Genomic DNA, 12229 nt, shown 5'->3' with positions numbered 1-12229 from the left:
GCAGAATAAACACTTCACTGTCAACTCCACTCTGAGACTTGCATGCTCCTTATTCTTCCCATTGCTCACAGAAGTATAATACCTTTTTGAGCTCTACAGATGTGCAAATGACATTTAAATTGATTAAATCATAAAATAAATCTGGATTAACTGTCTAACTGATGATCTCCCTAAGTCTTTAAAGGGAGTATGCAAAAAAAGTCATGCCTATTAAATTCATGTTGTAAAAAGATATCTGAAGACAGAATTTTGCTAAAAAAGGAGCCAAACGTCAATTTTAAGGATAAAATTGTTTTATTTCTTTCTGCAATGTTGACTGCACAAAAGAAGCCATTCCCTCCTGAATCCAAGAAGCAGGTCTCAGTGCTAACATTCTACTCACCCTAGACTCAGAGATCACACCAGGAGGCTGGAGGTAGAAGAGAAAGAACAAGTCAGGCTGAGCTTATGCAGCAGTCTTTTTGTGTTTCAATTATAATGGTTTAGCTCAGCAAAATTTATGCTGGGCTTCTAGCACTGTATTCCAAAATATAGTCGTGGATAAACAAGTAGATGTCTTTTACAGCCTACTCTATTATCAAATTAGCATTCCAAAACACTAAGTATTGTATAAGTGTTCAGCTACAAAATTTACTGATATTAAAGAGACTTATAAAGTAAATTAATAAGCAATCATCTTATTAACTTTGAGTCACAAAAGTAAACAGAACAGCACTGATCAATAGTCTTTGGACTTTGAGTTAAGAGTGACGCCATTTATCTCCAGCTCCTTTTTTCCCTTATGTCTCATATTTGATATTGTTACAGTACAAGAAGAAAAAATATATTAACCTGTTGAGACTAATTGTCTGTGAAGAGCAGCCTCATTCCTAAACAAACAATGAACTCACAGCTGCAACAGTGAACTTCCAATGATCCATACCAAGATTATTCTGGTAGGGATAGGCCTTGCTCCAGGTTAACAGTTTATTTTTAAGATTAAGTGTGGGAAATTCTGTTTTCATCCTTCACATAACAGCACTGTTGCAAACCCACATGCCATCGTGGCCAGCCCCAGCACAGAGGCTACACCCTGTGTCAGTTTGCCACACTGAGCTTTCCCTTACCTCCTGTAGTTAAAGTTTTCACTGCTGCATGGACGCATCTACCCATACAAATGCATTTATGAGTCTGGACTGAGCAATGTTGAAAAAACCAAAACCAAAACAGTTCATCTGAGTTAGCTTCTTATGTTTCCAACTGATCATAGAATCATAGAATGATTTGGGTTTGAAAGGACCTTAGAGTTCATATAGTTCTAACCCTCCTGCCATGGGCTGTGACATCTTCCACTAGATCAAGTTGCTCAAAATCTCATCCAGCCTGTCCTTGAGCACCTCCAGGGATGGAGTATCCCTGACTCCTCTGGGCAAACTGTTCCAGTGCCTCACCACCCTCACAGGAAAAAAAAATTCCTAATATCTAATCTGAATCTACCCTCTTTCAGCTTAAAACCACTGCTCCTCATCCTATCATTACAGTCTCAGACAAAGAGCCCCTCCCCATCTTTCCTGTAGGCACTTTTTAAGTACTGGGAGGCTGTTTTAATGTCTCTCCCTGGAGCCTTCTGTTCTCTAGGATAAACAAGCCCAGCTCTGTCAGCCTGTATACATATGGGAACCGCTGCAGCCCTCTGATCATCTTTATGGCCTCCTCTAGACTCACCCTAACAGATCCATCTGCTTCTCCTGTTGAGAACTCCAGAACTGAACATAGAACTCTATATGAGGTCTCACAGGAGTGGAGCTGCAAGCACACATTGCTGGTTCATGTTGAGCTTCTCATCCACCAGCATCCCCAAGCCCTACTCTTCAGGGCTAATCTTAGTCCATTCTCCACCCAGCCTGTATTTGTGCTTGGGATTGCCCCAGCTCAGGTGCAGGACCTTGCAGTTGGCCTTGTTGAACATCATGAGATTCACACAAGCCCACATCTTGAGCCTATCAAAGTCCCACTGGATGATATCCCTTCCCTCCAGCATGTAGACCATGCCACACAGCTTGGTGTCGTCAGCAAACTTCCTGAGGGTGCCTTTAATCCCATTGTCCATGTCTCTGACAAAGATGTTAAACAACACCAGCCCCCAATATCAAACCCTGCAGAATTACACTTGTCACAGGTCTCCACTTGGACTCTGAGCCATTTACCACAGCTCTTTGAGTGTGACCATCCAGCCTATTCCTTGTCCATCAAGTGGTCTGTCAGATCCATGTCTCTTCAATTTAGAGACAAGAATGTTGTGTAGGAGAGTGTCTTTGCCCAAGTCCAGGTAGACAACATCAATTACTCTTCTCTCATCTACCAATGCTGTAGCCCTGTTGTGGAAGGCCACAAAGTTCATCAGGCATGATTTGCCCATTGTGAAGCCATGTTGGCTGTCAGCAGTCATCTCCTATTTTCCATGTGCCTCAGCAGATTTTCCAGGAGGATCTGCTCCGTGATCTGGCTGGACGCATACTGATCAGCCTGTAGTTCCCCGTGTCTTCTTTTTTTTATTTTTTAAAAAAGGGAGTTATGTTTCCCCTTTTCTGCTTAGTGGGAACTTCACTGGACTGCCACGACTTCTCAAATATGATAGATAGTTGTTTAGCAACTTCATCCATCAGTTCTCGCAGGACCCATGAATGTATCTGATCAGATCCCATGGACTTGTGCACCCTCAGGTTCCTTAAATGGTCTCAAACCTGGTCTTTTCCTATCATGAGTGGTTCTTTGATCTCCCCATCCGTGCCTTTGCCTTCTGCACCTTGGATGGTGCAGTTTGAGGCCTTGCCAATGAAGATTGAGGCAAAAAGTTAATGAGTACCTCAGACTTCTCCATATCCTGGGTAACCTCAATGGCCTCAACCTACGCCACAGGAGGTTCAGACTGGATATCGGGAAAAAATTTTTTGCAGAAAGGGTCATTGGGCACAGGAAGAGGCTTCCCAGGGAGGTGGTCGAGTCACCATCCCTGGGGGTATTTAAAAGACAGGTAGACAAGGTGCTCAGGGACATGGTTTAGTGGCAGATAGGAATGGTTGGACTTGATCCAAGAGGTCTTTTCCAATCTGGTGATTCGATGCTTCTATGAACCATGTCTCCTTTTTCCTTCTAGAGAGGGTCTACATGTTGCTCGGTCTTCCTTTCATCACGGATGTACCTATAGAAGCTTTTCTTGTTGCCCTTGATATCTTTGGCAAGAATTAATTTTATCGGGGCTTTAGCTTTCCTAACCTGATCCCTGGCTGCTCAGACAATTTCTCTGTATTCCTGCCAGGCTACTTGTTCATGCTTCCACCCTCTGTAAGCATCCTTCCTCCTGTGTTCCTTCTTCAGGCTCTGGGCTTCTGTTGCTGGCATATGGTCCAAATCACTTGTGCTTACCTTCCTCATCTCAAACACTATTTACCATGCTGCCAGTTTTTGTCATCTAAATGTTTTTCAGCCATATTTTTTTTCCAGTCAGTGGTTTTGGAGTGTATACAGAGACAAGAGCTCTACAAATGTCTGAATGGCTTATCACCAGCCTTCACAGGCCTCTGCTGTTTAATAAGGCTTTCTCATTGACATCTGCTTTTTGAGATTTGGTGAATGGTTGTTTTAAAGTCCCATATTTTTCATGAGTAGGTTGCATGGTGTATGAAGGGTGTCACATTCTGGGGCAAGTGCTTTACAACTAGGAAGCTGCCTGTGTCAACATAATTTGTAACACCAAATGAAGGCACTTGGTTTGATATAGACCTTGTCTTCCCTTGACATCTTAACATGTCTTTTAATTTTAATCCCAAATTTTTATTCTTTGGCATTCTACCACTGTATCAGATTAATTCTTAGCTTGTCCGGTGCTTACACTGGGGTAAGCTCTTCTGTGTTTTTTCATATACCCTTTCTGTAATTGATAAAGCATTAGCACTTTTTTCCGATCTTCTAGAATCCATTCTGAGTCCCAGTATTTATCACAATAGTTGCTGACTGTTAGTAATCTACTGAGTGGACTCTATAGGACTATCAATGACAAACGAGTTTTACATAAGCAGGTCTAGGATACCTATAACCAATAGTGCTAAAAATTACATTTGCAATAGCAAGTACTTACTCAGCCTGCTCCTATCAAATGGTACCACATTAAACAAATTTTCTGTGTCCTCCAAAGTGACCTACAGCAGTTATAAAGCTTGTATTTTGTTCATAAAATACATTTGCAAAATTCCTTCCTGTTTCCTGAGTTGAGCTGATCAGATTTTTACCCTCATTTCTCCTATACTTCAATATGAATAAGAATAGTAAAGCACACTACAGCTGACTTCTATTTCTAATTGTTGTCCTTACTGTGTCATTGAAAGATGGACTTTCAGACAGAGTCATCATTCTTGATAGTAAATTAATAGCTTCTGGCTATAGAGTAAATATTTATTTAAACATCTCATAGTTTTCTCATTCTGCTCATTAATGCCTAAAGCTTTCCAATGCTAGAGAAAAATAAGTCTCCTAAGCAAATATATTTATTTTTCAGGTTGATACTGTGCTCCTTTCTTTCCATATTAAGCATAATCCAGGTTATGTTCAGAGTCCCCAGTACATAATCAGTCTTCATCCTGATTATTAATTCGTCTTTATTTTTCATCAGGGTGTTAAAAAAAAAAGTTAGTTTGTACCAAGTTTATATTATGTCTTTGTCTAAGGCAAAAAAACGTCTCCAGAGCTTTAAAGACAATCTGATGAAGCCTTGCAATAGACTGCATGACATATCAAGCATGCATTTCCCAAACTTAGATACCATAAATTATGGCTTATCTTTCCCCATGCTAGAACTAAGTAGACATACTGCTCTTTGGTTTAATTTAGTGTTTTGTAATATATCCCTTCCAATACCTTACTTTTGCACTTCGCTATTTGGCACATTGACCTGTAATGGACACATGACTCTTCCTTAGTTATCAACTCAAACAAAAGGAATAACCCTACCTCCGGTGCAGGTTTGGCTCTGCTTTTGAGCTATCTGTCTTCCCTGAATTCAATAATTTTAACCTACCAGTTGCTGAGAGAGGCAACTACATCAAGTTCCTCATCTTCTCTAAGAATCCCTGCCTTTCCCCACTTGTTGGCCTGATCTCCGAGAATTCGTTTAAGGCTCAGGGGAACCAAATATTTGCATAATATTAGTTCAATTATTTTGCACAGGGCAGAATTTGAGTTCTAGCTGAATTTGCTTTCTTCGAACTTGCAGCTACAGGAGACATGTAACTTTGCTAATCCTAACAGAGTTTTCAATATAAAAAGATACTTTCTCCCAAAGCAGTAGAAGCATTTCTTCAATTTTAAGTCTGGCTGAATTAATTGTCTATATTTAATTAAAAAAAGGGGGGGGCACGGGGGGGAAGTGGGGAGGTGAACACTTTCTACCAACACGCACTACCACACTTAGTGCCAACGTGTATTATTTGCCTCTTAGAACTCTGTGTTTATGGTAGGCATGTTTGAACACCTAAACATGTCACATACAATCTGAAGTGGTTCTAGACATCATGAAATTAAATTAAATATTCAGAGATAGTCACATATTTTAATATTTTACTCAAGTGTCAGAGCAAACCATTTCTCTTAATCAAACCATTAGTTGTGGTAGGAAATCCAACCTCAAAGTTAGAGACCATAAGATACTTTCTCAACAATAAAGCAAATTCCCAACCCTGTTTCCAAAGGACAAGGAGAAAGTGGTTACACAGGCAGCAGAACACAGACGGTAGGCCAAGAAAGTCAGTGAAACCAATCTGGTTTCCATCCCTGTAGATCTTGTTTTAAAGCCCTAAATTGAGGCCCTTTTCAATTCACATTTACCCACTGCGGCTTCCACCTGGCCAGAATCTACAACATCTTAGCCATCCAAGTTCCTGCACTAGCGCAGTCCTGCATCACTGTTGAGGTCACATCACCCACTTTGCAGATGTCCAGGATATGTCACTTCTGAGCCCTTCCCAGCTTGAACACTACTTCCTTCCCAGCCTCGTGGACAGTCTGTGATACCTTCTGCCTGCTCTTGAAGGCTGAGCTCCAGATGGTCTCACCAAGAGAGAGGGAAGTGACTGCCCTAAGCACTGCATTTGCCCAGGCCTTCTCCCTTCCCCCCAGGAATCAGACTAAACACTTCACATTTAAGATTTGTCCCATGTCAAGACTGGGTGGTATCATGTCCAAGACTTTGGATTTGTGAGAAAGAGGAAGGAGAGCACTGGTGGTTATCCCCCTTTGAAATTAATTATGTTGGCAGTCAGTTGATTCAGGCTTTTGCCTGGTCCTCCAGAAAAATAACTGCAGTTGTTTTCACTGCTTCTTTCACTTCTTCAGTACGCTGCAGCTAGGCTTTACCTTTACTTCGTGTGGCAGTAGGAAGTGGTGGGGAGTGTGAGGTCCAAGTCTCATGTGGCTGAAGTAAGTAATTTAAGGCACACAGCATTTTCCTTCCCCAACAAAGGACTTGGAGGTGGATGGGCAGATCTATTTCTTCTACTCTTCACAAAACTTACACTTTTTGTTCCTGGAAAGAGAAACAATACTCAGTCTGAGGCTGTAGATAAGATGCAAGACTCCCTGCCTGCTGGGATCTTCCTCCCAAGTCTCAGTTTTCTCTCTTAGAGTTGCCATTGGTTATAGTGGCCAAGGCACTGCAGTGAAGGGCTGAACACTTGAGTGCATGGTACAACCAAGCTACATCTTTACAACCAGATTACATAAATTCCCCTATTTGTTAGTCAGTGTTAGAAGCATGTGCCTGGTTATCATAATAACGAGCTTAAATTATTTCATATTTACACAGGCCGGTGTCCAGCCAGGCTCTGATCTTGTAGCATGTGCAGCAATTTACATTTGAATTCTCATGATGCTTAATATTCTATATAGATTGCTTATACTTGAAAACCTGCAAAGAACAGACCCAGCATTGCAGGCAAAGGGAAAGATTGGTTTTTTTCAAAACACATTGCCAGTACTTGAGTGAAAGCCAACAATTCTCAACATAGCAATCACTCACAAACCTCAGAAGAAATAGTGATGCTTCATCTTGCTTTATATGTACCATTGGACCACTCAGCCAAGGACATTCACACACAAGACAAATATATACTCACTCTGAGCAGGAGAACGATGAGTTTTTTCATATTAATAATTTGTTTGATTTTTGTTCAAGAAGTGCTTCTTGCCCATATTCTCTTTCTCCTTAGGCATATTTTTAAGGCAACCTTTTACTTTCACTCAGCAGGAGATCACAAGGGTTTTTTGTGGGTAAATTACATTCATGGATAATGAGAAAGATGCTATAATCACACACCTCAAAAAAACCTCTTAACTATCTTACTTAGGCTTTGGAGGCAGTACAAATTACCTACAAGTGCTGAATTAGCTAGGAGAATTGCTCTGTGCTTAAATACTTGGACAAATCTTCAACTGGTTTAGTTCCGCTGACTCCAAATAAACCATGTAGATTTGTACCAGCCAAAGACATAGTCATAGAAAACATGTTCTTGCATTTACAGGCATAGACCTGGATCTCAAAATATCTCCGTTATTTATATGTCAGACTTGCTAAGTGACCTTATGCAAGTCACTGTACCTTCAGGATATTTGTCTCTAAATTGATGATAAGAAAAATTTAAGGCTCATCCTCCAGGGTATTTTAACATATGCTGAAATGCAGACCATGAGAGCCATATGGATGGCTATCAAGAATAGTTATTGATAAGTGCCACTCAGGCTAACCACTGGCCACAATGAGCCACAATGTAAGTTCTGGCCATTGAAGATTTTAACATTTTTCTTCCTCTTATCTCCCTCATCTGCTCATGCTTCACATTAGGTAGGAAAGTTTGTAATGAGGTTTCTTCAGTTCTGTGTTCTTGTTTAATACTGAAATAATAATTAGCTCCCAGGGAAGATGCATCATATCATTTCTGCAATAAACTGTAGCATCAATACAAACATATTCTATAGTCAATCAATTAAATTAATAGTTTCAGAATATTTAGATGTTGAAGCCAAGTATAACCACAAAAAGAAAACACTGGAACAATATTAGTTAGGAGGCTGACAAATATGAAGCTAACAACTGCCCTTTGGATATGTGAATTATGTTTGGACTGATAAGAGACACTGTTTAAGTGACAATAAATACTTATTGCACAAAATGGTTAATTGTATAATTCTTCAGGTCTAATTCGCCTGCAAGAGCTCATCAAAGCCCCTTCCAGATACAACATTAAAATCAAAATCCGCCAGCTGCCCTCTGGGAACAAAGATGCCAGGCCTTTACTCAAGGAGATGAAGAAGGGCAAGGAGTTCTACGTGATATTTGATTGCTCACATGAAACAGCAGCAGAAATCCTTAAGCAGGTAAGGGGGAAAGGGTTGAAAAGCACAATATTTGTTTTGTATCCTGAATATTGTCAGCCTTTCTGGTTTTCATTGTCTGAGAAACACTAAAATTGAATGCATTTGCCAATTAGGACATAGGCTTGTAAATATGAGGGACAGAAGTTGTTGAAGAACATGCAACAGCACCTGAGCACTCAATGGGACTTCCAGACTTCACAAAACCATAAGGCCAGCAGAAGTATTGATGTCTGAAGTGGAAACCATAGATATTCTGCAGAAGGAAATACGTATTTCTTTTTAATACTTGTTTTTGATACTTCAGACTCTGTTTGACTTGGAAGATTTTTGCATTTATTTTATCTTTTCTTGGTTTAATTAACACAGTTTTTATGTGAAAGAGACCATTTGGAGTGCTTGGGGAGCAGCTCACTCGGAGCTATTGCCTCCACAGAGGCAGCACATCAGATTCAGCACTGGCTACAGTTAACGATGGGGCATTAAGCCACTGCAGACAAGTATAGCTCTGCATTCACATCCTTCTAATAAAGTAAGATTCAGTATCTGCTGGCATTACCTCATTACATTCAAACTCTTCTACAGCAAGAAGCTGGAATGGAGAGCATATCAGAAAAAAACCCTTATACTTTAGAATAGGAAGAGAGGCTATTGTGCAAGGGTTGATATAGCCCTGGCCTTTATGTGAAAGTTGGACAGTCACACAAGGCAAGAAGAAATGCCACAAAGTCTGGTGTTAATGGGCTGGGCTGTTTCCAGGGGGACACAAAGAGTGGTGTAAATTAGAATTCACTGATGACAATAAAAATCTAAAGCATTGGCTCCTGCAATTCATTGACCTATAGAAGAAATAACAAACAAGTAATACATTATGAAAGGCATTTCCCTTTTTGCAGCAAGCAAAGAGAGAGTTTTAGTTTTATTGTCAGTCAGTTGAATGGGAAACACTGATCCCAGAAGACCAACGATCCCAGAAGTTCCAGTGTTCTAGCTGTACAGATATGTGCCGTCTCATGAAGGCTAAAGACTATGTTTCCATAGTGGTATGTTTTGTATCAAAGTACGTAAAAGAACCTATTGGTTGCTTTAGTCTGCAGAGCCTTAAACCATCCTCTCCAGACTAGAGAATGTTGGTCTTGTGAATATAAACATGCAGGATGCCATCCTAAATGCAACACAACTGAGAACAACACATAAGTTCCCATGAGCCGTTAGAATTAGATTTATTAATGCCTGGAAAGTTGGCCTGTACTAAATCTTAGGGTTTTCTCAGTAGATGTTATAAATTTAAGCTACAGCAGGCCAAATACAGGCATGGCATTGGGAAGGGAAGAGCAAGGGGAGGATGTGCAATCACACAGCCGCCCTCTCTTGCAATGAAGAGCACACTGCAGCAAATGGCATTAATTGGGAAGGAGGTGGACAGAAACGCTGCTGTCCCCTCACTCTGCTCCCTGTAGGGCTGTCCAAAAGCATTAAAACATGACAGCGTGTACAAGCTGCTCCAAAATGAGACTTGTAGGGGAAGAGTTAAACTGACAACACGAATTTTCCAGGATCTGCAAGAAGAAAGTGCAGATGTCTGGCACACTGCAGGAGGTGCAATGCTTCAAATATACTAGGTTGAGTATGAAAAAAGAGAAAAATAACCTTAGTGTTAAAAGAAGAAGAGGAAGCGCTAAAAGATGCACTAAGACAGGGCAAAGTGGCAGAACAGTTTGTGTGGGAAATGGATCAGGGAGAAAACTGAAAAGCTGCAGATACAGATGGTGCTCTTCAGTGCCTTAAGAACTCAGAGAAGGACGTTGAATAGCAGTGTGGAAGAAAACCAAATTAAGAAAGGTACACCTGTGGATCAGAGCTGTGGGAAAGGAAGCAACATAAGTACAGGCTAGGAAGAAAGGGAAAATTGAGGTAATATGAGATTGTACTGCAGCAGAATCTAGATGCTGACAGCAGTAACTCAGGTGTTGAAGTTCCTCACTGTAAAAGGCAGCTGTGAATGGGAAGGTGTGGAGGGCTATGAATTCACTTGGGGCTTATCTGAATATATGTTAGCTAAATGAAATTCCATGGTTCACATTCTCAGCATTGTAGACAGAAGACTCTATGTGATTTTATAATAAGTGAAACCAACCTATTAGAAGGAATGCTATAGATATTATTTTAAGAAAACCCTCCAACCTTAATAGATAGTAATTTTTACTTTGTAAGTGATCCAGAAGGTATGACAGTAAAAATACCTGTAATTGTTAAATTTTGTAAGATTTCTAATAGGAGTAGGAATCAGAGCCCATGGTCACCTAAATCTGTCCACGAAACAACTTCTTGTCTGCCTCCTGTATTTACAATAATGTATTAGTAGCCTATGCAGGTGAAGATAAATAAAGGAAATGGAGATCTGTTGTGAGTTGGGTTGGAGAGGGCATTTTACAGATTAAAAGTGCATCAGGATCACACAGGGACATATTCACCATTGCTTTTACTTGGTTCCTCTGTTCTGCTCACCATCCAAGCCTGCCCAGGTTCCCCCTCAAAAAGGACAAGGGTCTGCCCCATCTCCTTTGGACAGCCCCCAGCCAAGGTGGGCAGCATCCCTCTCCTCTTCCAAACCTCACTGCCCTTCTTCCAGTGGTGCCCATGCTGCTGAGGTTGACAATGGCAGCAATGGCTCTGCGAGCAGGAGCTCCTTGTGCCAGTGCTCAGGAGGCACTGGCTGCAGCATGGCTTGTTTCCAAAGAAGGGAGGTCAAGGGATGCCTAGAAACTCTTTCTGGGAGTGAAGGGATTAGCACATCTGAAATTATGTCTTGAAAGACTCGACATATGGAGCTGGTTTGGGGAGACTGGAGCTACAAGACCCAGCTGGATTACCGGGCTTTGGGAACAGTAGAGGTGACCTTTTCACTTGCTTCCTTCAACTTACTGTTTACAAAACAGCACAAAAGACATATTTCTTCTCATAAATGAGACTCTTTTGCTTATTTATAGCTTCAGCTAAAATACCATTGAGCCACAGTTCTTCCTTGTGCACAACAACAACAGGCGAATCGATAACCTAATTTAAACAAAATATAAAGCCTGAACACAGCTGAATAACCTATTCCCTAAGCTCACACATTTCCCTTTCTTTCTGACATGCTGCAGAGAGCCCAGCCTTTCACAGTACCGGACCAGCTTAATGAGGCCTAACCCTCTGATCATCCAGATCTGCAGGGAACAAGGAAATTGTGATTATTAATTGCTGCCTTTTACAATAGTCACTTCGAATTTTCTCTGCATATTCCCTCATGAGGATTGGTAACCTCAGGTGACTGTGCATAGTGGCTAAGGGCGTTTTCCAACTCTGTTGCCTGTACAAGATAATCACAAAAACTGGCAGCTCTGCTGCCCTAGGTGACCCACTCCGTGGGGATCAGGATATCCCAAAATCAATTGAACTGGAGGTTATGCCTGCAGGTTTTCAAATAAGATGTACTGCACTAGCAGAGCTGTTAGAAAAAGTCACAGCTCGTCTGTCACTCCCATAGTCTTACTTGTAAATCTTAGCTCCCGTACCTTTAAAGCTCATGAAAACTGAACAAATCATCTGAAAAAAGAATGAGATATAGCATAGAACTGGATGTCAAAAGCAGGAGCTAAGAGCAGCTGTGGCTTCCTAAGGTAAAATTGTGATTGCCAAAGTCCTGCTCAGGATCTGCTTGACCTCTGTAAGAGCCTCCCTGTTGAATTCAGCAGTGCCTGTCCTGCTCTGCTGTGAGGGTGCCTAGCATCTCTCTCCTTTCCAAGCTGAAAGATAGGTGTCTCTGAAAGAGTGTGTGATGATAAGG

At 41.1% G+C, this 12229-nt stretch overlaps 1 protein-coding gene across 2 annotated transcripts in view; it reads left to right on the top strand.

Annotated features, from left to right (window-relative positions):
• Positions 1 to 12229, top strand: part of GRIK1 (glutamate ionotropic receptor kainate type subunit 1) — a 168119-nt gene that overhangs the window by 93277 nt on the left and 62613 nt on the right. For both annotated transcript variants that reach the window (XM_069870936.1, XM_069870945.1), the window contains exon 4: positions 8222 to 8403. In XM_069870936.1, coding sequence (XP_069727037.1) covers positions 8222 to 8403 — 182 coding nt within the window. The remainder of the gene's footprint in view (positions 1 to 8221; positions 8404 to 12229) is intronic.

This window comes from Phaenicophaeus curvirostris, chromosome 1 (genome assembly GCF_032191515.1).
Source record: "Phaenicophaeus curvirostris isolate KB17595 chromosome 1, BPBGC_Pcur_1.0, whole genome shotgun sequence".
Taxonomy (NCBI): Eukaryota; Metazoa; Chordata; class Aves; order Cuculiformes; family Cuculidae; genus Phaenicophaeus; species Phaenicophaeus curvirostris.
This window is presented reverse-complemented; position numbering and strand designations above follow the sequence as displayed.